This window comes from Pararge aegeria, chromosome 6 (assembly GCF_905163445.1).
Source record: "Pararge aegeria chromosome 6, ilParAegt1.1, whole genome shotgun sequence".
Taxonomy (NCBI): domain Eukaryota; kingdom Metazoa; phylum Arthropoda; class Insecta; order Lepidoptera; family Nymphalidae; genus Pararge; species Pararge aegeria.
In genome coordinates this window covers 20,009,624-20,036,809 of record NC_053185.1, presented here as the reverse complement: position 1 = coordinate 20,036,809, position 27,186 = coordinate 20,009,624, and the positions used below count along the sequence as shown (strand labels likewise).

The 27,186-nt window shown below is 38.6% G+C and overlaps 1 protein-coding gene across 1 annotated transcript in view; it reads left to right on the top strand.

Annotated features, from left to right (window-relative positions):
* LOC120624616 overlaps nucleotides 1-24,492 on the top strand; it is an 82,871-nt gene extending 58,379 nt beyond the window's left edge. Inside the window, exons 6-11 of the mRNA XM_039891265.1 lie at nucleotides 1,928-2,137; nucleotides 2,403-2,549; nucleotides 17,396-17,533; nucleotides 20,702-20,840; nucleotides 22,061-22,222; nucleotides 22,353-24,492. Coding sequence (XP_039747199.1) covers nucleotides 1,928-2,137; nucleotides 2,403-2,549; nucleotides 17,396-17,533; nucleotides 20,702-20,840; nucleotides 22,061-22,222; nucleotides 22,353-23,645 — 2,089 coding nt within the window. The 3' untranslated portion in view covers nucleotides 23,646-24,492. The remainder of the gene's footprint in view (nucleotides 1-1,927; nucleotides 2,138-2,402; nucleotides 2,550-17,395; nucleotides 17,534-20,701; nucleotides 20,841-22,060; nucleotides 22,223-22,352) is intronic.
* The last annotated feature ends 2,694 nt before the right edge of the window (nucleotides 24,493-27,186 follow it).

Genomic DNA, 27,186 nt, shown 5'->3' with positions numbered 1-27,186 from the left:
GTGCAGCTCAACTTTTAGACATGCCACACTCACTTAAAAATTTATATTTCAGATCGGAATACAATTTGTGATTAATTACGAATGTACGGAATACAATTACGGCGTATCATACACACCAAATATTTTCTATCATTTTCTAACTCTAGGATAAGAAATTTCAATTTAGAGATTATCATTATTCACGGGTGTCCTCTCAGAATGAGAAGGGTTTAGGCCGTAGTCCGCCACGCAGGCCAAGTGCGCAGTCTTCACACGCCTTTTGAGCGCGTAACGGAGAGGCTCTCAAGCATGCAGGTTTCCTCACGATGTTTTCCTCCGACATTATAATAAGTGAAGTTCAATAAATCATAGCCTAAATCTGCTAGACTAAAGGTTTTATAGTTATCACGCAGGGCAGACGGGTCGGTGATCGAAGTAGTTCTGCCAGTTCTCCATTAGCCTCGTACAACCCCGGGAAGGGGAGGGATGTTGACAACTGTATTTTCATCTGCCTTTACTACACAGCACGGCAAGTGTCGTGTAACTAAACCAACTGGGTCCTATCAAAGATCTCTCCGTAAGTTTTCATAATTTCTTAAATAATACTGGCACACGATCATCCAGAAGCTAAGACCCCAACCTTGTTGTCCCACGATAACTGGAGACTTTTAGAGCGTCAGAAGCAACGAGTTCACAAGACTAGATTTCCTTAAATGGCATAAAAATAGGATCTAGATAACCACTAGATCCCATTATCAACATAATGTCTCCTTCACCTCTTTATTTAATATATCATAGCATATTCAACTTCATCTCCCTACTCCAGGCATTCATATCTCCGTTAAACGGCATAATGGATAATGGATTCACTATGTATCACTCCTTCCTCTTAGTATAGGAAAGAGTACTCCCAATCTGATAGGCGCGTTTGCCGGCGTAATGCACATGATGCTTTACCTACCTGTTCCTTGCATTTTCATTGTCGATGTTTTCGGATTATAATCAGATGGGCTCTTGTTTGGTCCGTCAATTGTTGCTATAAAAAATACGTACAAGACATTTCTGGGTATACGGTTTTAGAGTCCAAGCCTGACTACCATTACATAGCAGTAGAGTATGGTACCAATATCTTTTATTAAAATAATGGTAGTTGCGAGCCCCAACACACGCTGCGCAACGGTGGACTCCTACCCGAGCTCGGACTAGAAACAAGTCGATTGTGAGCCAAAACCCAGCCTAACATAAAACAACAGAATAGAATAATATTATGTTTACCACGTTAAAGCATCATATCAGGTTTACCACGTTATTGCATCACGTCATAGCATCACAGTGTGATGCAGTACTCTAACTCAACTATTAGAGTATCGCTCCGTTGCATTATTTCAAATAACACTCCGTTCACAACACTACGTAAAGAGAAAAACGATTTATTCCTAAATCGTAATTTCCATATTCCACTTCTTTAAAAGTTCAAATTATCAGTAGTACGTATTTTATCTCTGAAACGTTTGCGTCCACAACGCCTTTACACATCATCCGCACTACATTTCATATAAACACAATACTAGCACACCGTCTTCGGAGTGCTGAGCGTCCGAACGCATCGCACCTTAGTCGCAGGACGAGACGGTCCTAATGCATATATGAAAAATCAAACTGTTAAAATGTATTTATTTTATAATGCCATGTTTTAGTACGTCTCCAAACTTAATCATTTAGCCATGTTTGATAAGACTTGGTTCAGAAATAAAATTCTGAGGTCCGATTTTCTCTCGGTATTACATTGTTTAAAAATATAGTTTATTTAGTGAGTAGGGTAGATTTTTTACAGTAGGTCGTCGGTTCACCTCGAAAGGGAAGACGAAGCCCTAACCACTTGGGTATCACCGTTGTTATCAAAAGTTATCAAGTTGAAGATGCAATAAATTCTTGTTCATTTGCGTAGCTTGAAGAAACAGCTAGGCGCATCGCTGAGTGCGGCCAGGCTGGCAGCACACGCGGCATCGCCGACGCCCGGCGGCCGAGACGAGGCGCTGTCGCAAGACGAAAAGCGCGCGCTAGAGGAAAGAGCCGCGGCCGTGCGCAAAGAACTGGACACCAGGAAGACCAACATCCTGGAACTCAAGCGGCGTTTGGAGAAGACGCATGTGACTGAGTGAGTGGCGGAACTCTTAGCTACGACCTCGACCTTATATCGGCCTCACTAGCGCATAGCTGGCCGCTGTTGTCTTATTCAAAATTCAAATCTTCTTTATTCATGTAGGCCTATCACAGGTACTTATGAAGCGCTCATACTTAAAATATGTTAACATAATTGTAAGGGGATGGTGATAACTTCGTTCGCCAACTTAAACCTAAAGCTACGAGTAACAAGTTTTAATGATTTTTAATACCTTATAAACAACAAAACTCTCCTTCAGGAACATAGACACTCGTATCGAGCAAGCCGAGCTGCAATACCAGGTGGGGCGCGAGGAGTTGGAGCTGCTGACTCTGGGCGAGCAGGCTCGAGGGCTTGCTCTGCTCATCGAGCAAGCAGACGCCGCGCACCGTACCACTCTCTACAGGTTAGTATCTAAGTAAAATCCTAGAGATGCCTTCCTCAACAAGATTCTTGAAATTTAAGGAACTTTAAAATTCGCAAAATTAAAGTTTTTTACCCATTGAGTACGTTTGCATTTCATATCATACGCAATAAGGGAAATACGAAGAAGAAGACTACAAATACAGCGACAGATAGGGCGCCAATTACAAAAATGGCGCCCAATGTGGTACCCAGATAAATTTGTATTACCTACCATTGTGACGGAATAAATTTATTTTTAGTCGATTTATTTGTATAGATTTAACAATAGAAAATAAATAGTGTTGTCTTAGACTTGGAATTATAGTTATGAGAATATGAGCTATCATACATTCCTCTACGCAGGTCAGGGTATTTTTGATCAATAAAATATCTGCAGATCGACCGTAATCCTAGCCGTAACCTTTGGTGGCACGGTGGATGTTTTAAAGTTTAACGATACCACCGTATGAAATGCTTTGTTTTGTTACTTGTGCCAGAACGTGCAAAATTGGGTCAGTGTAGTAAGTCCGACAACCAAAAGGGACATGTTAAGCGTGAGATTATGATGACACAAAATGTTAATTTCATGCTAAAGTACCTATTTGTGGCCAAGTTACCATCGTTTTTGGTAACGGCATAAACGTGATCTAACTACCTACTCAATTCAATTGTAAGTTGTAATATAACCTACTTACACACACAGTTATCACAGAGATAGATTTCTGTTACTACTAAATGATTTGATCGTCGTTAAAAAACAAGTTGTATAACTTTTAGTGCCAAGTTAAAGTAGTCTACTCAAGATTCTTGTAACACATTATAATGAGAACGTGTAATATATTTACATGATTACATCACTTTATGAGACCGACGAGTTGGTTTTGCAAAATTATTGTGACGATTTTTTTTAAACCAAACGATAAAGATTTTCAAAATAGAGATTTAATTTCATGTGCTTTGGTAGTTTGCCTGGTAGAGATAATGCCGCTATTTTTACCTTTTCTTTCTTTCTTTAAATTGTTTATTTTTTATTGCTTTGACTTTGGTGTACAATAAAGAGTAATGTTCTTGAAACAGTCCTGGGGGATCCAAGGTTTATCACAAAAGGTACTGTATGGATATCTTTAGAATGCATCGTGCTTGACGTCTTAGATTGAGCTCCTTTGGTATATATTTTATTAAAACATTGCTACCTTAAGCGTCAAAAAGGATTAAGGGCGCGAGAATCAAAGTTCGTCAAAATTATAAGCCCCGATTATATTACATAAGCCTACTTAACACAGCAATTTTAAAACATCCAGTATATGTGTATGTAATGGCTCTATGACGGAGGCAGATTCTGCCTAGAAGAAATCAAGAAACTCAGCAGTTGCTTTTTTCCAACATCAACAGTTTACAATTGAACAGTTATTATTATAAATCACTTATAAAATCGCCAAGAACAATAGACAAGATGCTCTATTTAGGAACACGCGCTTAGCCGACGAGCGCGAATGCTTGAACAATTGATATCTTTCTGGGATTGTCGAAAAAGGCGTATTTACACGATTCCAAAACCATAGTAAATATACCACCATATAAACATGGTAAATTTGGCGACAGGGGCTGGATCGAAGATGGTAATAAAAGGTCAGCTAAACATTACATGCCTACGTCTCTATTGGGAAACACAAAATCTTCGCAATTAGGGGCCGTGTAAATTGTGACGGGACTTTAATATCTCTGTAAGCGGAAAGCCGTTAAGATGCAGCGATAAACACGTACAAATTGTTAGTAATTGTTACATTGATTACGCCACATGCCACCATTGTTCGGGGGGCGGGACGATCTCCTTGCTTTCTTTGATTCTTTTATGCAAACGCCAATCTGTGGGAACCATCTCGAAAGCCGAATGTAGGTTAATCCGTCAATAGTAGAAAGTGCAGATGCGGCGGGCACTAATTTAGATATCTACCTACCCAGTAGTGCATCACTCAGACCTCAGTTCTCATTGGAAATACCTGTAAAACGTACCTCAAAGCTCCCGGTGTAAGGAGAGCTGGTCGATTATGATGAAGCAAATATGAGGACACCAAATGAATTCACAAATATTACTTTCACGTTTGTCTTAGCTGATGAAAAATTACTGATGTTTATTTCAATAATTCAATTGGTGTCACTTACACGGTGCTATAATAAGAATTGTGCACAACCTTGCTAAGGTACCAGATATTTTAAGCCATTTAATTGGGGAAGTGTGCTTTCAAAATAACGGTCTCTTATTAAGCGATTCGGATTAGTTGACCTATAGAATTGAACGATTGAAGTTAAACAAACATTATTTTTGTCCGTCCGTCTTTCCGTCTGGCTTATCTTTGGAACTATTAAAATAATGACAGTGTATAGTCAGTACATATTTGAAAATTTAACTATTAAATTTTATTTATGTACGTTCATAAAAACATTTCTAAATTTAAGAAAAAATGTGACTGCAATAATTTAAACATTAGAAGTAAGAATAAACTTACAGTGCAATATACTAGGTTACATAAAATTCATAATTCGTTTAAAGGAAATTGCATACAATTCTATAATAAACTACCAATTGACATCTTGGAGATGTCTCTTAAAAAGTTCAAAGTTTATATTAAACGTAAGCTTATAGAAAAGTCCTATTATAGTATAAAGGACTACGTAATCGATAAAAAAAGCTTGGGTGTAAATTATTGCTCTAACCAGGTTGCTCTTCTAATAATTTAAAATGACATTGTGAGATGGCGATAACAAAAAAACAAAAAACACCCGGCTAAGTTTTTTGTGGGCTTCTTAGACCAGGACGCGTTTTCAGCCCTCGTAGCTTTAGTTTTAAGTTTACGAATGTGGTTATCGCCATCATCTCACTACCGTGTAATTCTTATGTACGCATCAAAAGTGCCACCTATGGGCCTACTTGAATAAAGATATTTTTGACTTTGACTTTTACCAGCTAGATTAAATTTGACTGGTAGAATTTATAAATTCTGAACATTCTCTGGTCTGGGTATGGTATAATACTGACCTGACTGACTTTAGTGGCTGGTTACCACCGCCAAAGGCGTGCTGCCAAGATGCACCGTAGAAATCGTTTAGTAGTAGTACAGCTTTAGAGCTTTCAGAGTTAGTCAGGGCTCATGGAAAGACTCCCAATCTGATAGGCGCGTTTGCCGGTGTAATGCACATGATGCTTTACCTACCTGTTCCTTGCATTTTCACTGTCGATGTTTTCGGATTATAATCAGATGGGCTCTTGCTTGGTCCGTCAATTGTTGCTATAAAAATACGTACAAGACATTTCTGGGTATACGCTTTTAGAGTCCAAGCCTGACTACCATTACATAGTAGTAGAGTATAGATGGCTTAGGGCTGAACTGAACCTCCACAATCATTCATTTAGAAATGTTTATACAAGAGTACAACTGTTATGCAAGGGCCGAACCTTGCCTCACATTGTTTAATGTGTTCAAATATTATGTGGTTTATTTTGGCTTGGAATGGACAGTCACAGTCAGACAGTAAGTTTTATTCAATATATTTATTTGTAAAAAAACGACCAATAAAATATTTATAACAAAAATAACCTAGGTATGCACTAAAATAAAATCTAAAACTTCTTCGCGACCACCGCAGCGAATTATGGTGACTAAGATGTTGGCAGCACTGCCCCTTTGGTCGAACTTATTCTTTGGCCAACTTGACTGCTAGCTCTAGGCACAGAATTAAGAACATACAGAAACCGTGTACACGGCTAATATTGAAGGATCAAAATTCACCACTCCACCTCCAATTTAGTAATGTTTCTTGAACAAACGGTTAGTCACTGCATACCATTTAACATTTGACAATAATTGTTTTACGTCTAATATTCTAAACTTTTACCATAAAATGGGAAAAAAAATTGAGATAACAACATTCCGCAGGTGTAAAGTGAGACGTGCGGGGCGTTTTCACCGATTTTGACACAATGTACTGCATATAATAATGAATGAATGAGGATCTGTGTGCTCTTAATTCTGTGGCTCTAGGATTACCTGTAGACTCGTTAACTCTTTTTAAGTTACTGAAAATCATATTCGTTGATTTCTTTGTTAGTTTTATTGAAATTAAATACCTATATAGATATATAACTACATGTACGCATTTTTTTAAAACAACCTTTGTGCTTGTAGAAAAGGATGTGGTGTAAGTTTATACCGGATGGATAATTGTACGCGCACGATGCCGCGGGGAACGACTTGCAATCGCCACTTTAATAATAAAAAGGCAGGAGAAAGAAAGATATGCCAATCCGATAAAACACGAGTAAGTGAATATATTAACGTTTCCCAACGAGTTACATGTTACACCGTTAATAATTACCGTTTCGTTTTACAAGACGCCGCGTAATTGGACCGCGAGGCGTCGCGTCGGGCGCCGCCGGCGTCTGCTACCAGGAACCACAATAAAGCCTAACTTTTTAGACGACCCATTCAGAAGATTCCCATCGACTCGAACTTGCTAATTGCTAAGTGACTCGATAACGGTTGAACATGGTCGGATGACTTTGTCTTTGAGAAAACTAATGAAGGCTTTATTTCTGAAATCTCCAGAACTGAAATTTGCGATTTGCTTTGGAAGTTTGGTAACCAATATTGGACTAGATATTTCAATTGTGCCAGCTGACAATGGCTAAGAAATGTCAATGTTGCAGGAAACTCATTTTGTGACTTGTATTTTAACACCTTTTTATAATAAGGCTGACTGACAAAGGGAACCCAGTTTACAGACGCAAATTATTCGCTAGAAGAAGGAGTCACTTTGCTTGATAGACATGAACATTTGAGGATTCTCCGTTGTCGTTATTTAACCTCATTTTCGGTTCTTTAAACGAGAAAATAAATTAATATCGCCGGAGAGAGAATTATATGAAAAGCGGAGGATTGTATACTATACAGAACAGTGAATAAAAGTTTTTATAGGCAGTAATATTTAGAAAATAAAGCAGGGACAAAAATGGAACTATACCTTTTTTTCCTTTATTTAAATATCTAACTTATGTACCTAACCGTTGCGGATAGACACCTAGGACAAACCTCTGCGGTTTTTAAGTTCCTTTACACTTACCATTTCGTTCTCGTATGTTTTGTTTGATAAATAAATAAACGTTACACCGTATAGATTTATCTACGATACGAGGATCTTTTGCCCGCATTCTCCGTTCGCGTTTATGACGAATTTTTTACAATTCTCTGAGAAAGAACTCTTCGTCCTTTCAACTAACTGCCAAAATTCAAGTTGATCGGTTACTTCGGACGTGAAAGAAGAACAAACAAACAATCATACTTTTCTATTTATAATATCAGGCAGGATTAAGCCAAAATATCATCGATTTCCGCAAAGTAACAACTCTATCCACAGTAATCTTTACAAGCGATACTTATAGTAAAGAAATGTCGCCTATGATTGAAAGTATTTGATAAGCCATTACGCGTTTCCCATGTACGCGGACGCGTGGCGTGATTGATGTCGTCAGAACCCGTTGCACTATTTCTTATGGCGGTCGGGTGACACCTCACTCAATCTTCGCGCTTTATAATATAAATGAAAGATCACACGCTTCGTGCGGGAAACTAATGGGTGAAAATTATTGCTCGCTGTAAAGACGGCAAAAACGCCTCTGATGGATCTGCTCGCGGTAGGCACCTACTAATTAATATCTTCATAGTAACCATCTGGATAGATCGTTGTAGAGATTTTCAAGTGATGTTTTTTTTTAATTACAAATTAGCCCGTGGCTGCAATCTGCATGATATTGCAGTCTGAGATGGTAACGGCAAAAGGGGTAATTTGTAAGAGGTATAACAGTAATAAGAAACTTAATCGTACCCACTAACAAAGATTTTTCAATTCCAACAGCTTTATTATTTTTTTGTTAAACTTCCTCGCAAAGCGGTGAGCGGTGAGCGGAATTTATTATTCCCGAATATTCTCTGGTCAGGTCGGAGGATTCGGCCGTGGCTAGTTACCACCCTACCGACAAAGGCGTGCCGCTAAGCGATTTAGCGTTGCGGTATGTTGTTACGTAGAAAACGATTTAATATAATAATAATATATGGATTAAATATAACTGCCATGCTCCCTAACAGGTTAGCCAGCCACTATCTTCATCATCATCACTAACCATCTGGTGAGATTGCAGTCTAACTTGTCTGTAAAATAAATAAAAAACATGCGATATGGCTTGCGACGGTTTTCCGACCTATGGATTGCATGACGTTTGGACCCCATAGAGGAGGCCTGCACCCAATATATGTCTCATACATATAAGTACGATCAGTGACTACCTACAATGCAGTTTTAAGTAAAATAAATTAATACTTATAATCTACTAAAATGACGAAAAATATATTTCCGTCTATAAAAGAAAGTGGTGAATAATTACCCACTTTTGATTTCTAAACCGCAGTGAGAATTGTCACAAAACACAATAGATCACCAATGCCCGAATAAGCATTACTATTGAGTGGAGACCTAGTGAAAGCAAAGTCAAAGAGTTTGCGGTCGCTATGTTACTCTAGTCTATACCAACTTCCAAAATGTGAGTAATTTGAAGTGTTTTTAATCGGTAAAAGGTAGCTCTTTATAACTCTTATAACATAGTCTTAGACAAGCGACAACGAGTTAGGCACTCAAGTTATGTCTTTAACATGAATTGATTCCTTCCGGTTTGAATTGAATTCGGTTTATTAATTTCATGGAATTAAATTTTTTTGCGCTTATTTTCAAAAATCAAAAGCTTTTGTTCCTCTTTATAACATCTAACAATTTAGAAGATTAGTTGAAATAAACTGTCAGACAAAAAAAATCAAATGGTTTCATTACAAGTACCGCACAACTCTCGCATTTAGTAAAATTAAATTTTTTGAAATTAGAAAGAGACACTTTAATAATTTTTTTTCGTTTCGAGGATATTATTTTGTAGTCGATAAGCATTTAACGATGTTAATAGTAAAGAGTAAGTATTAATAAATATTCTGTACTTTTGGTCCATAAAAGAAGTAAGAAATAAATTCTACGCCGACGAAGTGAGAGGTAACTAAGTTGTAGTTATCATAAATTTCTGAACGCTGTTTGGTCGTCGTAAATTTAAGTAGATAACATAAAAATATAAGATGATGCAAAAACAATTTTGCAAAAAAAATGTTGTTCCATAAAATGAACATTACGAACAAATTGAGGAATAATAATTCCTTTTCCAGGGAGGATTTATTTTCCATTCCCGCTAAAAGGCTTTATCGAAATACATTAGCCGTCTCCTTGTTTAGACTTAACTCCCGTTTCGATTCATGTGATGAATTCAAACACTTGCAAAGTAACTTTACAGGGCATATACAAAAAGTATCAAAATTATGTACTCCCGTACAAGAAGAATTTTAACAACCGCTAAGAAGAATTTTAAATTCTATAATGCTACAAATGAGGATCATTTTACAGGGAAAGAACATTTTAAGAAATGCAATGCGCATGCGCACAATATTGCGATCCCTATTTGGTGCCGAAGAACGTATTAGGTAATCGGATAAGTTGGTGCAGATAGACGCGAGCTTCGATACATTTTTTATCCGTCTGAACCAGTAGGGTGTTTCTTAGTTAGAAATGCACACAATTCTCTAAAAATTTTTCTGATGAACAGTGTGCCTAAACGTTCTTGTTTTAATAATAACTAGGTTCTAAGAATCGAGAAACACAGAAATAAGTAGGGTGTTCATAAGTAGCCATGGGAGTTAGGAAAGGATAGGAGGGATTAGTTGGGGGAAACAACGATTTAAAAAGCCCGCTAGAGGGGTAACCTATTAGGAATTATTAAACACATACCCCTAATCGGTTACGATGACGCGCATCGTAACGAAAACGTACATCGTTTGGCAGAACTTCACCGTCGGCAGACCACCAGGCCACAGAAATAAATTAATAATTACCAATTTTTCCCTGTCAGGGATGGATCGCACTTTAAACGTAGCATTAGATTTAAGTTGGCGAACGAAGTTATCATCATCCCCCGTACAATTATGTAAACATATATTTATGAGTGCCTGTGATAGGTTTACATGAATAAAGAAATTTTGAATTTGTATTTAAAAATTCATTCATTACAAGTAGGCCTAATATAAGCACTTTTGAAACGTCAAGTCTGTATGTTTGTAGTGACTGTACCACCGGTTCGGGAGGCAGATTCTACCGAGAAGAAGCCAAAACTTAGCAGTTGCTCTTTTCCAAAATAAACTATTTACATTCTACATTTTAACATTCATTTTTCTATCTTGTGAGAGATGTAAGCGGAACCGGATGCTTCCAAGAAACCTTGTCATTAAGAAATTTATCAATTGTATATTAACCTCGCAGAAATAAATGTGTTTTAACATATTGCAGACGATATGCAGATGACATGTTATTTATGACCGTTTCTTTTAAGTCGACTGTATATATCCACTTTTTAATTTAAATTTGAAACCACCACACAACAGAAACTGCCATACTTCATCTGGACTAACGCACCTCCATCTCCACTCGCCAGCAAGATTACACCGCAAGATTACACAAAGGGCTAACTTAACTCGTCATTGAATAAATAAAACCTTACGTCCTTTTTATAGGGTCAGCACAAGCGCGGACCGGTTTCACTCCAATAACGAATTCACACCATCTTGAATTCGATCACATTAATGTTGTGGTTTTTGCGGTCAGAGCATTGTTTGTTCTAAAAATACATAAAACATTAAAAGCTTCCAGACGAACGTTATATTTAGCAACATAGATAAAAAAAGTTTGTACGTACTTGGAATTTGTGTTTATACTAATTTGGTACGCTACTAATTTAGTCTTAGTAGTTCAGGTATACATTCATAAAAATCATCGGGTGCAATCTTCTTTAAGTTGAAGTTTGTTCCTCCCTCTCTATTAATTGCCGCTTTCTTTAGATCTCGGTATCAATGTCAAGTCCACCCCCTTATATCGTCCAACCAACCATTTGCATCTCTGATGTCCTGGAGATTTCTTCCCAACAATTTTACCTTATAGTAAAAGTCTTGGGAAGGAAAACTGGTCTCCTCTTTGTAGGTGGCCAAAGAAAGCCACTTTTCTGGGCATAATGGTGGATCAGCTCTCTGTCTTTCCCTACTAGTTTTATTACTTTCTTATTAGATGTGAAACTGTGCCTCCTTACTTTAGGCATATTTCGGTATACCCACATTCCGAATGCTTGAAGTCGGTAACACTGGGTATAAATTAGATTTTTTTAAATAGAAAGAAAAAAGAAGGTGTACCATATTTCGTTACTTTATACAAAGAACTTTTCCACGGGCGCAATCCCTCGGACAGCCTTTCCGTCACGTCGTCAAGAATAACGGCAATCCACACTAAAATATTTTAAATTTGAAAGTAGCTGATTATGTTTGCCTGTCACATTGTCACAAATAAACCATTAATTACACAGCTTTCAATACAATCTGATAGATGGACGACGGACATCGGATACTTTTTACCCGCAGCCAAGCTACTGATTCACGGATTTTTTGCATAGAGATAGCTTATGTTATGAGCCTAGGAGTGTCTAAAAATGTAATGCAGTACTTAGCAAATTTTTTAGCGACGGCGCACCACGGCATACAATCTGCGTCCTTAGCAGCGTTCAAGTTTGCGTCCTGCGATTGACCAATCATAAGACTCTTGCCCAAACGGCCGCGTTTTGTGATTGGTCCCACTCAGGAAGCAAATTTTAATAACACTTCGGATGCAGGTTGGATACTGCAATGTGCCACAAAATCAAAAATACATCAACATCAAAGTTGTTCATCTTCTATTTATTTTATGATAGAGTTATCTTAGATACCAACTGGAGAGAAGCATAATAGAAGCAGAATATTTCGTTATACCATAAAATAAATAAATAATAAAACTTATTTGTTGAACCAATATTGTTCAACAAATACGTTTTGGGATTCTTATGAAAATACTTATATTTTAATTTAGTCATTTATTTGATCTAGATCCGTTTTAAAATCAGGTATTCTCTTCGATATGAGTACTTCCTTGGGAACCTATTTATTAAAACTTTCGTTGGAAATGTTTTCCAAGCGCAACCGCAAGCAGTGGCTAGGTTTCACAGCGTTGTGGCTTTCTGTACCCGTAGTGCGACTAGTTATGACACTCGCAAGCGTCGAGACAGTTTTCGTTGGTCAAACTTACCTACAGCATTTTGGATTTTAGAGCTGAGATCCTGAACCTTAGTACAAGATTTGGTCGCTCGCAATCGAGGAGTCGTTTTCGCATATCAAACCCAGGAATGGGTCAAGATTTGGATTGAATTTCCGAATAAAGAATATAGCTTGCATTCTAAAGCCAAGCCAAATCAATACTTTATAAATCTTAAAAAAGGGTCCCTAAAAACGATGAGCACGATTTTTACTAAATCGAAATGAAACGCAATTGAGGACTCGGGCAAGATTTTATAAGAAAACTAGCGGACCCCAGCGCCATCTGTCGGGCTGATTTGTGAATCTAAACCAAAAAATTCATTCAAATCGGTCCAGCCGTCTAGGACTAACTAAGTAACATACCCACGGAACCGCACCCAAGAAATATATATATGTACTTATAAAGATTAAATTATGAGTGCCCCCGTCTCCGGAATCAGTATGAACTGTATCTCGAAAAATATTTCGTGCTAAGGGCAATGTGAGTGTCGGTTTTCGGTCACTTCAATGGTCTCACGTCGCCCGCATGAGCGTGCTAGCGCGGCGAGCGTGGGAAATAGCATTCCTACGCTTTTTGTACAAACAGCGCGTTTAACGCGGCTTAGCACCACACCCACAAATGCCGCGACGGCGATAAATAACCGCTAATGTGGTAAAAACAGTAATGTAGCAATAAACTTTGTTTGGTTACTGATTCCAGTTTGCTTTTTAAACGACTAAGAAACTAAGAACTATAAAAGAAGATTGTCCGACACTTTAGACAGCGTTCCTCAATAACAAACAGATCGATTTTAAGACAGTTCTACATTTTTATAAATATTCTATTAGTCATACTGATAACACGTAAAGGTATATCTTGTCAGCAAAGTGATCCGTAATTTATACGTAACGCGTCACCTAGTCAGTTACATTTCTGGTTGTATGATCAACTTTCAGTCCACCTAAACTATAATTAACAAAGGCACCCTTACAATTGTATACTCGATTCATCTGATAAAACATAATTAAGCTGACGAAACGTGTGTAACCTACAATTCAAGCTTATACAAAAACTCTGAACTACTTAGGTACTTTTAAAATAAATTATTTTGAGAATAAGGTAATTTTAAAAACATATTAGCCATCCATCTTCACGCTAAATATTTACCTAATAACAGAGCTAAACTCAGAACTATTTAATCTAATTCCTCCTTCATCTTCCCATCGAACTCCAAAATACCGTAAGATCAAGATAAGTAGGTAATTGACATGGTGATGGACTATAACTGACCGCTTTGTAACCTCAGTTCAAGAATGAGCTCCAGGTTTCCGTTTTCCTCAGCACCCAGAACCTCGAAATGAGGAGTACATAGTCGCATCTTCTAGGCACGCACGCTAAAGCTTATCATCATTAGTAACCGTCAGGGTATGATTGTAACCAAGCGCAACTCCTTAAATAAATTTCTATACGCTAAGCTGAGCTATCGTGTTTCATAGCTCGACACTCAAACCATCGAGTTCCCCATATTCCTATTACATTGCACGTTACTTTATAGACCCGGCCAGGGTTGCTACACATATATTGGTAGAATAAGGTAGCTGCAGAGTGACCTTAAACAATTTCACTTAGTATGTACAGGTTCGCGATTTGTAACATTCCCTCGGTTGGTCGGTCGGTGTTTCCAGCGGTTACCAGTATAGCAAAGTATAATTGCGCCTTGAGTTTTTCAAGTTATATTAACTTGTAACTTACCTATTTTTTTTATTTTTGTTGTAGTGTATAATGATATTCACTGTTGATATACGCTTCGCTATCTCTCCCACTGCCAAGTACAACGAAAGAAATTATCATCATTAATTCAACTGATGCTCAACTGATTCAATTGATGCCCACTGCTGGAGATATGTCTTTTGTAGGGAGTTCCACAATCCACAGTCCTGGGCCGGTTGCCTCCAGACACATCATTATAAAAAAATGAGAAGTGTTTCCTAGTCCAACTTTACTGGTTTACACTGTTTATACTGGTAAATAACTTACCTACAGTTATTAGTGGCATCATTTTTTATTATATTTCTGATTTTTCACACATAATTCGAAACATGACTTTTGTGTATTAATAATATAATAATAATAATTGTCTTTATTGTGTCTCATTTACAACGGATTCTTATAATCTAAGGAACGGTAACAACTGTGTTAGTTAGAAACTGTGTTACAGCTATTAACGCCCTCCTCCGGGTTTGATTATATACAAAAAGACTAAAACAAAGAAAAATTAAAATATTACAACTAAAACAATACAATTTATAATTTTTGTGTATGTGTGTGTGTGTGTGTGTGTGTGTGTATATGTGTGTGTGTGTGTGTGTGTGTGTGTGTGTGTGTGTATATGCGTGCGTGTGTGTATGAGTGTTCGTGCGTGTATTTACGTGTGAATGTTGCCAGTTTTTGAGTATGTTTTGCAAGCAAGATCAACAAATTACAAAGCACGGAGCACTGTTGTGGCAACCCTAGCTCCAATAGGTACAAGGTGCTAAGGCCCTGAGAATGGGGCGTAGGTGCCGGGCACTAGACCTTCGTACGCTCTGTAGAGCCTGTAGAGGGGGCTTGATTTTCGTCATACGAATTCGGATTCGGTAGGTACCTGTGTTTCGACAAATAAACATCGATGCAATTACTTTGATTCAGTAATTGGTATGTGGGAAGAAGCATCGAGCAAAAGAATGCAATAACATTTGCACTAATTTAAAATAAGATAAATCAAAAATTACAAATACTGGTCAATCTTCAAGTAAGTATTTCCAAAAGGCCAAGTGTCCTCTAATGTTTTCCGTTACACAATTCACGTAGACCGATACGTCACGTATCCAATTCATATTTACCTAAAACGAAAAATATAAGGGTGGGCGTTAACTAAAAGAATACCTGGCTATATACCATTTCTTTGACCTTTTGCCTTAACTAAAGGTACCTAGATATTCCATTAACACATCTTGCACCATGGTCACCCTGCGGTCAGCGAACCGAATGCCCTGCGCGTGCCCTTTGCTGCACTCCACAACTTCATACACAATATCCCTTCCCATAACAGAGCACATCATAGTTAGTATCGCGGACGGATCACCAATTACCTGGTCGCTGTAGTACAGGCCGGGCCAGGGCGGTCAGTGCTCCGCGGCCTCGAGGCCTCCGCTCACGACTACACCATAAGATAGCACAGGGCTAGCACACTGGCTTAGGTGAAGAGCCCATGGGCTTTGCCACCAATTGCTAACGGAAGCGTGAAAGTTTCTATGAAGGCGCGTCACCATAATCATAATACACGCCTGTTTGTGATAGTACTAGTAGGTACTACACACAGGCAAATAATACTTTTTGTGCTCGTTTTGTAATTGGACGCCACCGCAGACGTAAATTGAATTCTCTATAGCGCACTGCCAGTTAATTACCTCTACCCCCTACTCAGTTTTTTTCTGTAGCGATAGACGAGATATAACTCTATCGTGGCGCAAATGAAAGCAAAGAACTTGCACCGTCTAGGCACGGAAAAGGGTAGAATACTTCACAGTATCTTATGCGGTTCCCGCAAAAAGCAGACAGGCAAAACATTTCCCTATAAATAAAATATCTACTTATACTTGAGTTACTACCACCTACCAGTACCAACCATAACCAAACAAATAATTCTATACCTACGTTTCCTTACGAAACCTTCGGTGAGCAAGTTTTAGTGGGTCTCGTTGTATTTTTGACGATTGCTAATAGCAAGAATATTATGTTTTCCTGGTATAAATATTTACTCGTTGGGCCCTTAGACTATACTTACAATCAAATGGCGAGATGAAATGCAACGATATACAAGTTAAAGCCCATAAAATCTCCGACAGATAGGCACATAACGTTAGATAATCTGTTTATAAATATCTCTTCTATGGTAAGGAAATATTTATTACTTATCCAAATCCCATAGCTGGGCATAGCTCATAATAGGGCAGCAGATATGTATATCTTTAAAAGTAGGATCTTGTAATGTTTTCCGTCATTTTCATTTGGTGTAATTCTATCGAAGATGTCCTCTTCTTCTGATATCCATAAAAGAAACATTCAGTAGTAAACCTTTAGTTTACATTTAAAGTTAAATAAGGGTACGGATCCATGTAGAAACAGAATTTTAAATTATATACATACTTATATGTAATAATGTTAAAACAATAATTCACATACAAGCAGTATTTAAATGAAAATGCGATATCATGGCCTTACGATTACTTAGGTTTGACAATTTTGCTTTGGGGTTGCTTTTAATACTTGAACTTAAATAACTTCTATAAATTTCTAATAGAGATCCTTTTATAAAAAAAAAGTCCTTTTGCTAGTAACGTTGTTTAAATGAAGCATATTACGAAAGCATTTAAAGTGTTTTTGATTTAACACATAAATACTATGTTGTCAGATAGTTTACTTTTTTATAATGTATACTTATGAGATCATTCTTTAATAAGGTGAACTGATTTTTCTATTATCCTTCAAGAACAGTCATATCTCCGTCCGTCTGTCATGTATCACGGACTTTCGCAAGGCAACGTCTTTTTCTATTCAAAATGTACTTTTTGCCAACAGCACGGTACGAGAGATTGGCGGCAATGCCGTGGTGGTCGCAACTGAAGCACGAGAGAATGTATGGAGCGCAGCGTCGCGCGCTGGTTCGGGCGTGACCGTCGACTGGACAGAGCACCCCGCCATGAAGCCTGGCGACAGGTATGAAACCTTGCTTAAACATATTATGATAACACATTTTTTTTTTGTGATTTCATAAGTAGGTACCACGCGATATAACGCAAGAGTAACAATGTGCCCAATGTACTGCCCTGAAGGACCCCGAGATTTAAGTCAGTAAGCTTTACCATTCCTTTTGGGCAGCCCCGAATTTAAGATTTTTCTAAACCAGCAGAAATCTCGCGTCACTTTTGCTTACAAAAGAAATGCAAAAGTGACGTTTGACAGCAAAGATAGCAAGATTTACGCTTGTCACTAGCCTGTCGAGAGTAAGTCGTAATCAACTTACGTGTCAGATCCTTGACATTGTTGGAAAACTTGATATCCTTACTAGGTATATTCATCATCATCATATCAACCCATTATCGGCCCACTACCAGGTACCAGGCACGGGTCTTGTCCCACAATGAGAAGGGGTTAAAGCCGTAGTCCACCACGCTGGCCCAGTGCGGGTTGGTGGACTTCAGGCAAGATGAATGACTTCAACTCTCAGGCATGCAGGTTTCCTCTCGATGTTTTCCTTCACCGATGAAGCAAGTAATATTTTAATCAAAAATTAAAACGCTCGTAACTTAGAAAAGTCAGATGTGCGTGCTGGGATTCGAGCAAGGGCCCCCGAAAGTGAAGTCGGAGTCCTACCCACTGCGCTATCACTTCAAGTATTTTACTTAATCTATATAGTCGTAGGTATATAAAAGAGAGTGTGTGGGTATGTTCCGTATAGGCTCCGAAACAGCTGGACCGATTTCAATGAAACTTTCAGGGAATCTCTGGATTGACCTGGCGAGTAATCCTGTAAAGTTTGGTGACGATCAGAGCACTATTATTTTTGAACTTTCAAACTGTCAAATACAGCTTTTATTTACTGGGTGTAGATAATGATCTTCACCCGCTCGAGAAGAGAATAGAAGAGAATGAATACGGAGAGAAATAAATAATTTAATATATTATGAGACTTAAATTATAAATTTAATGAGTAAGTTTATTGTTTAAATAAAATAAAGCAAAATCTAGCCGGGCGAAGCGGGCTGGGTACGCTAGTGCAATATATTTTTAGGCAGCGAATTTTCTTGGACGAGTTGTCACGTGGTCAGACACATTTCGTTACATGAGACAGCAAATATACAGCGTAGAGAAGAGAAAGAACTACACAATAGTATATGTTGTTGTTATACGTATGCCCGTTTGTCAGCACAAGATGCAGATAACTTAGTGCTGAACGCTTATTTTTTTATAACATAGATTTTATTCTACTATTCTGAGGTTATTTATGAACAGACAGACAGACATTAAGCATTGCGTAGTCCTAATCAATAATCTAAATATGATGCTTTCTCAAATCAAATATACAATCGATTCTTGGTGCATCAGTAAAACAAGTTTTTATTTTTTTTCTCCCTTATAATAATAATAATATAATAATACTTAATATTATTACCTTACTTAATATCATCCGAGGTAGTTACTTACCCTAGCTAGCCCACTCCAAGAAGCCGTTAAGCTTCTTAAATAGCCCTATCTATTTCTTGTACCAGCGTTCAGAACAATATAGTACCTACTTACAGTAAATAAAAAAAAACAAAGCATATGGTATCAAGTGTACATTAATACCAAACACATTTCAGTAAAAAACTAGTTAGAGAGGGCTACGTAATTATAATATTTGACGGCCGATTGGCGTAGTGGGCAGCGACCCTGCTTTCTGAGTCCAAGGCCGTGGGTTAGATTCCCACAACTGGAAAATGTTTGTGTGATGCACATGAATGTTTTTCAGTGTCTGGGTGTTTATATGTATATTATAAGTGTTTATGTATGTTATTCATAAAAATATTCATCAGTCACCTTAGTACCCATAACACAAGCTACATTTACTTGAGGGCTAGATGGCGATGTGTGAATTGTCGTAGTATATTTATTTATTTATAAAAAAAAAAAATGATTAGAGATCCACCGTGACTTCATCCGCGAACTGTTAAAAGATAGTTCCGTCATACATTATTTAGGTGTACCTAACTTTAACCGTTTACCTATTGCTACCATCTAGTAAGCTAGCGTAGCGTGATGTTATAGAGCCTAAAGCCTTTCTCAATAAGTTGATTTTTTCACACAAAAATAATTTTTCAATTTGAACCAGTAGTTCCCGAGATAACGCGCGCGTTCAACATATCAACCTCTGCGGGTTTATTATATTCACTTATTAAGTATAGATAAGAACTGATAGGTCTCATAAAGTATTAAACGAATGACTGGCAGCTATACGAAATGCACTCTGTAGTATTGAGTCCTATTAACTACATAAGCAATAAAGGTTTGATACTATTTTTATCTGATTTTTTGTACTCGTTACAAAATGTAACTAAGTACTTAATATTAGCCGGATGGGATTCTTGTTTAGGTATTGATTCCTCTTACAACTAACTGGTTATTATTTTTTATTTATTTTTATTAAACGGCAATTTATGTGACAGTGAAAAGACTGAAACAATAAAAATTTCAACATTCCAACCATTATAATTAGATCTATAACTACTGCAGATACAGATGGTAACGCCGCCGGCCTGTTTTGCTATCTTTGAAGCCTAAACCGATTCCTACGAGGTTTTAATAGGCAAAGGTGTATCAACTGCTATACAAATTTTAACAGTTAATTTCTAGAATCATTTGATATATGCAAAATGAAAAATTCAGACCGGCACATTTCACACCTTTAATGCAAGAACAGGAGGAATTGATATCGCAACAGTAGTTCGGCAAGTTGACAAGGAAATTTATTCACATCATCATTTATTCATATCAGTCTTCTAACAGTGTGTGTTGCCAGTGATGACTTGTGGATCTGAAACATCTACGATGGGCCACATAAGTCTCCAGAGTCACTCAGCAGGCGATGGAGATAGTTATGTTAGGATATATCTACGTGAGAGAAATGAGGAGATCCGTAGGTATGAGAACTAGAGTTACCAAAAAACTAGAGCGAGGCACATAGCTCGGAGAATCGATGGGCTCGGAGAATTGAATCAATGTTTTGAAATTGGAGCTTATGTTATCACTAACATGTTATCATTAAACCTCGCCAACCCGTATCTAGCCATATGCCTCTAAGTTACTAGGACATTAATAAGCTTATATGACACTGATGATATATTGCAGAATCCTGGAAGTAAACGGCACGCCCACGCTGTGCTGCAGCCAGGAGGAGTTCCGTCGCGCCGCCTCCAGCGTGTCCCCGGTGCGCCTGGTGTTGCTGCGCGCACAGCACAACCCACCCGCGGCGCTTGCTTTTACACAGGTATCTTACAACCCGCATAGTTATGAACATGCAGAAACCGCATACAGGGCTAATATTGAAGGATCAAAAACCACTCCACTTTAGTAGTGTTTCTCGAACAGGCGGTTAGCCAGCACAGTTTTATAATTGTTTTGTAATTGTTTAGTCGCAAGGAATCGGCAATGTCGGGGGCTGGCTGAAAACCAGTGCTGCGCTTTTTAGTATGCAAATTTATGATACAAATGAAACATTTTACACAAACGTGTGATAGTAAATACGATTTTTCTTTCTTTAATTCCATTTAGCAGTTGACAGTAATTAATATACTTCTCATGCTCTAAACGTTTCCTATAAAATGGGTAAAATGGGAAAGTTTGTGATCTAGTAACACATTACGCGGTTTAAAAAGGTCATTTCCGACTTCCATATTTTACAAATTTTTTTTCTTGCGGGAGATGCGAGTGGAGCTTCCGAGCAATTCCCTATTTGATAGCATTTCCACTAATTATCCTCAAAGTTAAAAGTTCTTTAATTCTCAAGATAACCTTTAGTATGTATCAGAAGCGGAAATATGAGCCGCTAAGCGGACGGTGTAGGTACCGTAGGAACGAAGGTCTCGTAAACAACTATAGTGATCGAGTAGCGAAACAATAGTGTCTACATAATTATTATCATCATATCAACCCATTACCGGCAGACTACAGGGCACGGGTCTCCTCCCACAATAAGAAGGGGTTAAGGCCGTAGTCCACCACGCTGGCCCAGTGCAGATTGGTGGAATCCACACACCTTTTAGAACTCTAAATTATATAGAACTCTAAGGCATGCAGGTTTCCTCACGATGTTTCAACGTCCAAGCAAGTCATTTTTTTTGTTAATAAAAACGCACATAGCTTAGAAAAGTTCAGAGGCGCGTGCTGGGATTCGACCTCGACCCCCCGAAAGTGCTTCTTAACAATAAAACGTCGCATTAAAATATGCCTAGTGATCCTTGTTCTTTAACCAGAGCTAACACGCACACCGAGAGAAAATAATGTCTACCCATTATCAAAACTCTTTCTTAAAAAATAACTATAGAACTATCTAACTATAGTTAGTTAGATAATCCAATAGGAATAGCTCCCTATTATCTCCAACAACAACAAGATGGATACAACTTTTTAGACGATATTAAGAATTACTATTTACAATGACCTCGCTTTGGTAAATATTTCTCTATCTTCAAATGGACCATGTTTCAGAATGAAGCGGCATCTCTTCGCGCAGAGCTCGGGGCGCTGCGAGTAGCGGCCGACGACGCGGAAAGGGCCAAGGAGGGGCTCCGGTCAGACAACACAAGGCTCACACATCGCATCTCTTATCTAGAGGAACAAGTCGCTGAACTGCTGAATAGGCATCCACAGGTATTGATTATTTTTAATGATAAAGTCCTTGTGCTCATCTTCAGCATATGACGTAGCGACGCAAATAAATGTCATATTCAAAAAAAAGAAAAAAAAAATTTACTTTCTAAAAATTTAATTCTCTTTTCAGCTACAATCAGTAAGCAGTAACGACAGCTGCATAACAGTCAACAAAACAAAGAAGAACGTGACCAGCATTAGCATCACTACCGAGCCCCAGTCGAAGCAGAGTCCAAAATCTGAAGTACAGGTCTTCCAGAAGGGTCCTGACATCACAGCTATCGTTGCCAAATTGCCCGGACTGGATTGTGCAGAGACTAATTTGCCAATTGTAAGACCACGATCGAATGCATCTGGTGCTTCATCCAGGATAGCAACTTCCCCGAGAACGTCTCCCACACCAAATAGGAGGTCACATAGTTCCCACAGCCTAGAGCACAGAGCAGGTCGAATCCGCCATTCTCTGTCACACCACTGCATACATGATTACAGCGCGGAAACAGACGCAGCCATCCGAATGATTGAAAGAAACCAAAGACACATGGAGAAGCAGCGAGTTAAACAGACAGACCGTTTCAGCAGATCGAAGACTGAAGACAACTTCCGATCGGACAGCGATTTAGACAAAGAACAACGATACAAAGAAGAAACGAATGTGTGCGACCAAAGACGTAGCGAAATCAAGAAAGCAGCCGAAAGAATAGAAGAAAGCATCAAGAAAACTAACTGGGCCGAAAGAAAAACAATGTCCATAATAGAGCAACTGAAAAGGTCGCAGCGGCTGCGCAAAATTAAGAAGAACGAAAGCGTTGAGAATATCCCAGTTGAACCAGAAAAGCATTACACTTACAACCGGATCGATGGCAAAGTTTTAGAAAACGCCCACAAATCAAGCCGAAGATCATCAAAGTTGCATTCTCGCAGTGCCAAATCATCGGAGTTTGAGTCCGAATGCTCAGATTATCCGAACGGCGATGTGTACAGTAGTTCGCCGAGGTTAGACTACGGTTCCGAGAGCTGTTCAAGGTTAAGCCATTATATCAAGAACGAAGACCGCGAAGAACTTAAAAGACCGACTCCGCCGCGAAAACCGTTAAGATTATCACTTCACAAAGCGCGAAGTGCGCATTCCCTTATGAACGGGAGCGAATCAGAGAGCACCAGCAGACCTCCTTCGGAAGCCCAAAATGGGGACATAGGACAAATGTCGCATTGCAAGAGGCCAGTGAAAAGGACCCACGCAAATGATAAATGGGCTAGAGAAAGGATTAGGGACGGAGCGCGCGCAACGCCACGTCCTACGAGGAAAGTGATGAACGGATTGTCAGCCTGCGAGACGCCCGCTGCCGACGACTTGTATCCGGAGTCTATGCACGTCACAAGAAGGAACGGCATGGCTCAATCTGCCGGCAAATGGTGCTAGCGAATCATTAATAGATTAAGTTAAATGTATATTTTATTTAAGAGTTCATATGCAATAGAATAATTTATACAATCGTAATGTTATGAAAAGATATCCTGCAAATTCGTAGGTTGGATAAAAAATTTTAGAGGCTATATCTGAGGCCATGGCTCTGCTATCAACTACAGATTAGAAAAGTAGCAAGACAACTTTACTGATCTTTTTGATTTAAGTTTTTACAATTCCGTTGAGCCTCAATTGGTACGTTTTGAACAGCGTACAATGATTTTTTCGCATCGTCAAAAGCGATGGCCCTCGGGTATCTAACAGAGAAGATTTGAGTAAATTTTCGCATATACCATTGTTATAAAGCTGTATTTCCATTGTGCAAATTTATACAGATACTAGCGGACCCCAGCGCCATCTGTCGGGCTGATTTGTGAATCTAAACCATCCAGGGTGCCACCCAAACGCATACAAAAAAGTTCGTTCAAATCGGTCCAGCCGTTTAGGAGGAGTTCAGTGACATACACACGCACACAAGAAATATATATATATATAAAGATGACGTCACATTGGCGTTAGTAGCACTTGCAGTTTACATAAGAGTTGGCTTCCGTTACTCAAGTAGCATGCAATCCACTTGCACAATAGAATCGCAGCTTGTAATCGTTGTAAAAATAAAGTGTAAATCCGTTAAAACAGCACCCACCGTTCGATGCTCACCTTGTAAAGTGTTACTACTACCCGATCAAGCCAACTAGGAAAGACCGCCCGTAAACCGCCTCGGACGCCGCGTCTTAACACTGGCTAGTAACAGTCGGCTAGTAATAGAAAATTTAAACAAGAAACAAATAAAACAATTATTCAGACAACATCAGCGTTTAATTAAACAATTATCCCAATAGAGTAGTGTTCGTAAGTTACAGACTAACAGACACATTTAATTAAAAATTGTTCAGAGGCTAGAGGGAACTGTTTGAGATATTAACACATCATTGGAGTTTACATGTCTAATTTGAAACAAATCAGCGGGTTTACTACCATAATTTAAAGCAGTATTATTTAAATGTTGTTAATGCTCTTGTTTCGAAATTATAATTTATATTTTCGGGGCGTCCAGGGCAGATTTGATACGCTTGCTGCCCTAGTCTTATGGAAGACTGCCCTCTTACTGCCTGTAAAGCAAGAACAATTTTATGCTTAAAATTAATAACAATCGTTAAGTATCCTAGCGGCAGCGATGTAACCTCTAGCTTATAGAAGTAGAGCCAAATGAGAAAAAAACCATATTCGATGATCCAAACTTTTAATATTCTTTATCCCCCTAAATGTGCATTTTCTTACGAGGTCATTTTCGTTGCAAGCTTCTTGAAGTATAATTTCGTCTGCCGCTAGCGGATTCAGCCACTCGGATCTACTCGGACTATAGGGAAATCCGCTCTGGGAACGTATTTACATCATCACCATGTTAACCAGTGGACGTCCACGACTGGACACAGGTCTTAAAGTCCACAATCTTGTGTCTTGCATCCAGCGGCTCCCTGCGACTCCTTTGTATTGGTCTGTCCACCTAGTCAGGGGTCTACCATCGCTGCGTTAACCAGTGTAAGGTCTCCATTCCAGCACCTTGGGAACCAAACGTCTATCGGTTTTCAGAGTTTTATGCCCCTCCCTTCAGCTCTTTGGGCTATGTTGGAAACTCTAATTTTATATGACTACGATTACCTGTATTGACGCCACTATGAGACGCGTTGCTTTGTCATACATTCATACGGGTTGATTGAACACAGGGTTAGTTTTTGGAACCTCCATAGTAGTTATTATAAATTCTTGTTTTCCTACCGCTCTTCTCATATTTTCTTTCCCGTCTCAAAGAATAGTCTCGTATAACACCCGACAGAAAATTGGCTAAATTGTATGAATTTACTCCTAAGTAAGTTATCATACAAACAATTGCTCCCTAGCCTCGCGTACCAGTACACAAACGTTGATCAATAAAATACTCTACAATAACTTAAACATAACTGCAACAAAAACAAATGACTACAATAATATTTACATCGATATAAACAAATTCTTAACTCTCCGCACTCTCCGTATTCTCCGCAAACCGGGACGTACCACAGAGCATCGCAAATTCCCTATGCATGTATGCACACTCCGATTAGAGTTTGACCTTGTAGGCCAAAGGCTAAGGATATTGTGGCCAGGGCGCCTAGTGTGTGATTTTCTAACTACGTTTACTTATACGTTCGCGTGAACGTTAAATACAATTTATATGGAACTAAAAGAGCACAATCTAGTGACATCTATTGCTTACTCTATAATCTTGCTTACTCTATTATTAGTAAACAAGATTCGTATCGCCTAGTTAGTAGATAGTCACAATGGTGTGGCCAAAAAGCCGCAGTTTAGGCGATTTCGGCTGGTTATGCAACGTTGATTGATACAGAGATGCGATGCGGTCCGTCCCGGTGTGCGCAAACCTTAACTTCTAAAATATAAATTGGTGTGGACTCTCATGTCATACCTCCAGGTCTAGGTCACCGCAAACCGATCGTCAAAATGTTCTTGCAAACTTGCGCAGATACCCCAAACAAATTAATATCGCCTTTATCAAACTTCCATAGAGTTGGAAATTTTATGAAAACTTGCAATTCGGTGCTGTCATATAATGGCATCGCACTTTTTTCATATTACAGTCATTTCAAACCCTACATATTACAGCTCTATTCCAATGAAATAGATACCATATTTGAATATTCGTGAGAAAACTGCGCATGCAAGAGGCCACAGACTGCGCTCGGCCTGCGGAGGCACTAAGATCTTGTTGGCACTAAATAAACCGGCATGAGGCACCCGACAATGTTCCCGGCTACAGTACTACAGTATGACAAAACAAAGCTTTTATAAGAATAATAGTAATTTTACCTTAATTAGTATTTTACCTTGTTCTACGATCTATGCGTTATTACGGGTAGTTTATTTCTAAGCGACCGTTCAGGAGATAAAATACCAACTACTCTCCTTTAAATCGCAGGTATAACTGAACTATCTCGTAGATAATCGATAAGTACAAGATTTGCGCGCTCAAAATCGTAGGGTTTTACGCAAACGGTTAGGAAAATGTTTAATATTTTATATTCGTCTACTTATTTTAATTGAAAACGTATCGTTACGGGACGCTTCGAGAGCGGGCTGTAAATATTTCATCATGATCACACGAAACCAATTACCGGCCCATACAGAGCACGGGTATCCTACACACTGAGAAGGGGTTAATTCCGTAATCCACCACGCTGGTCCTTTAGTGGACTAGTGAGGATGGGTGAACTATTTTGGCGATTAAGTAAATATTTAAGTTTATTTTACCATGTCAGGTTTTCGTGTGAAGTCTACGCACATAATACACCAGACACAGGTGGCAGCGACTTCGCCCAGTAATTTCGGAAGTCACACAGTTTCAGATCACAAAAAGCCTCAGGCCTCAGAAGGTTCAGTGACACAGACTGAGGCTCCACCTACGATTATGAGCATGCAAATATCATATTAAGGTAAC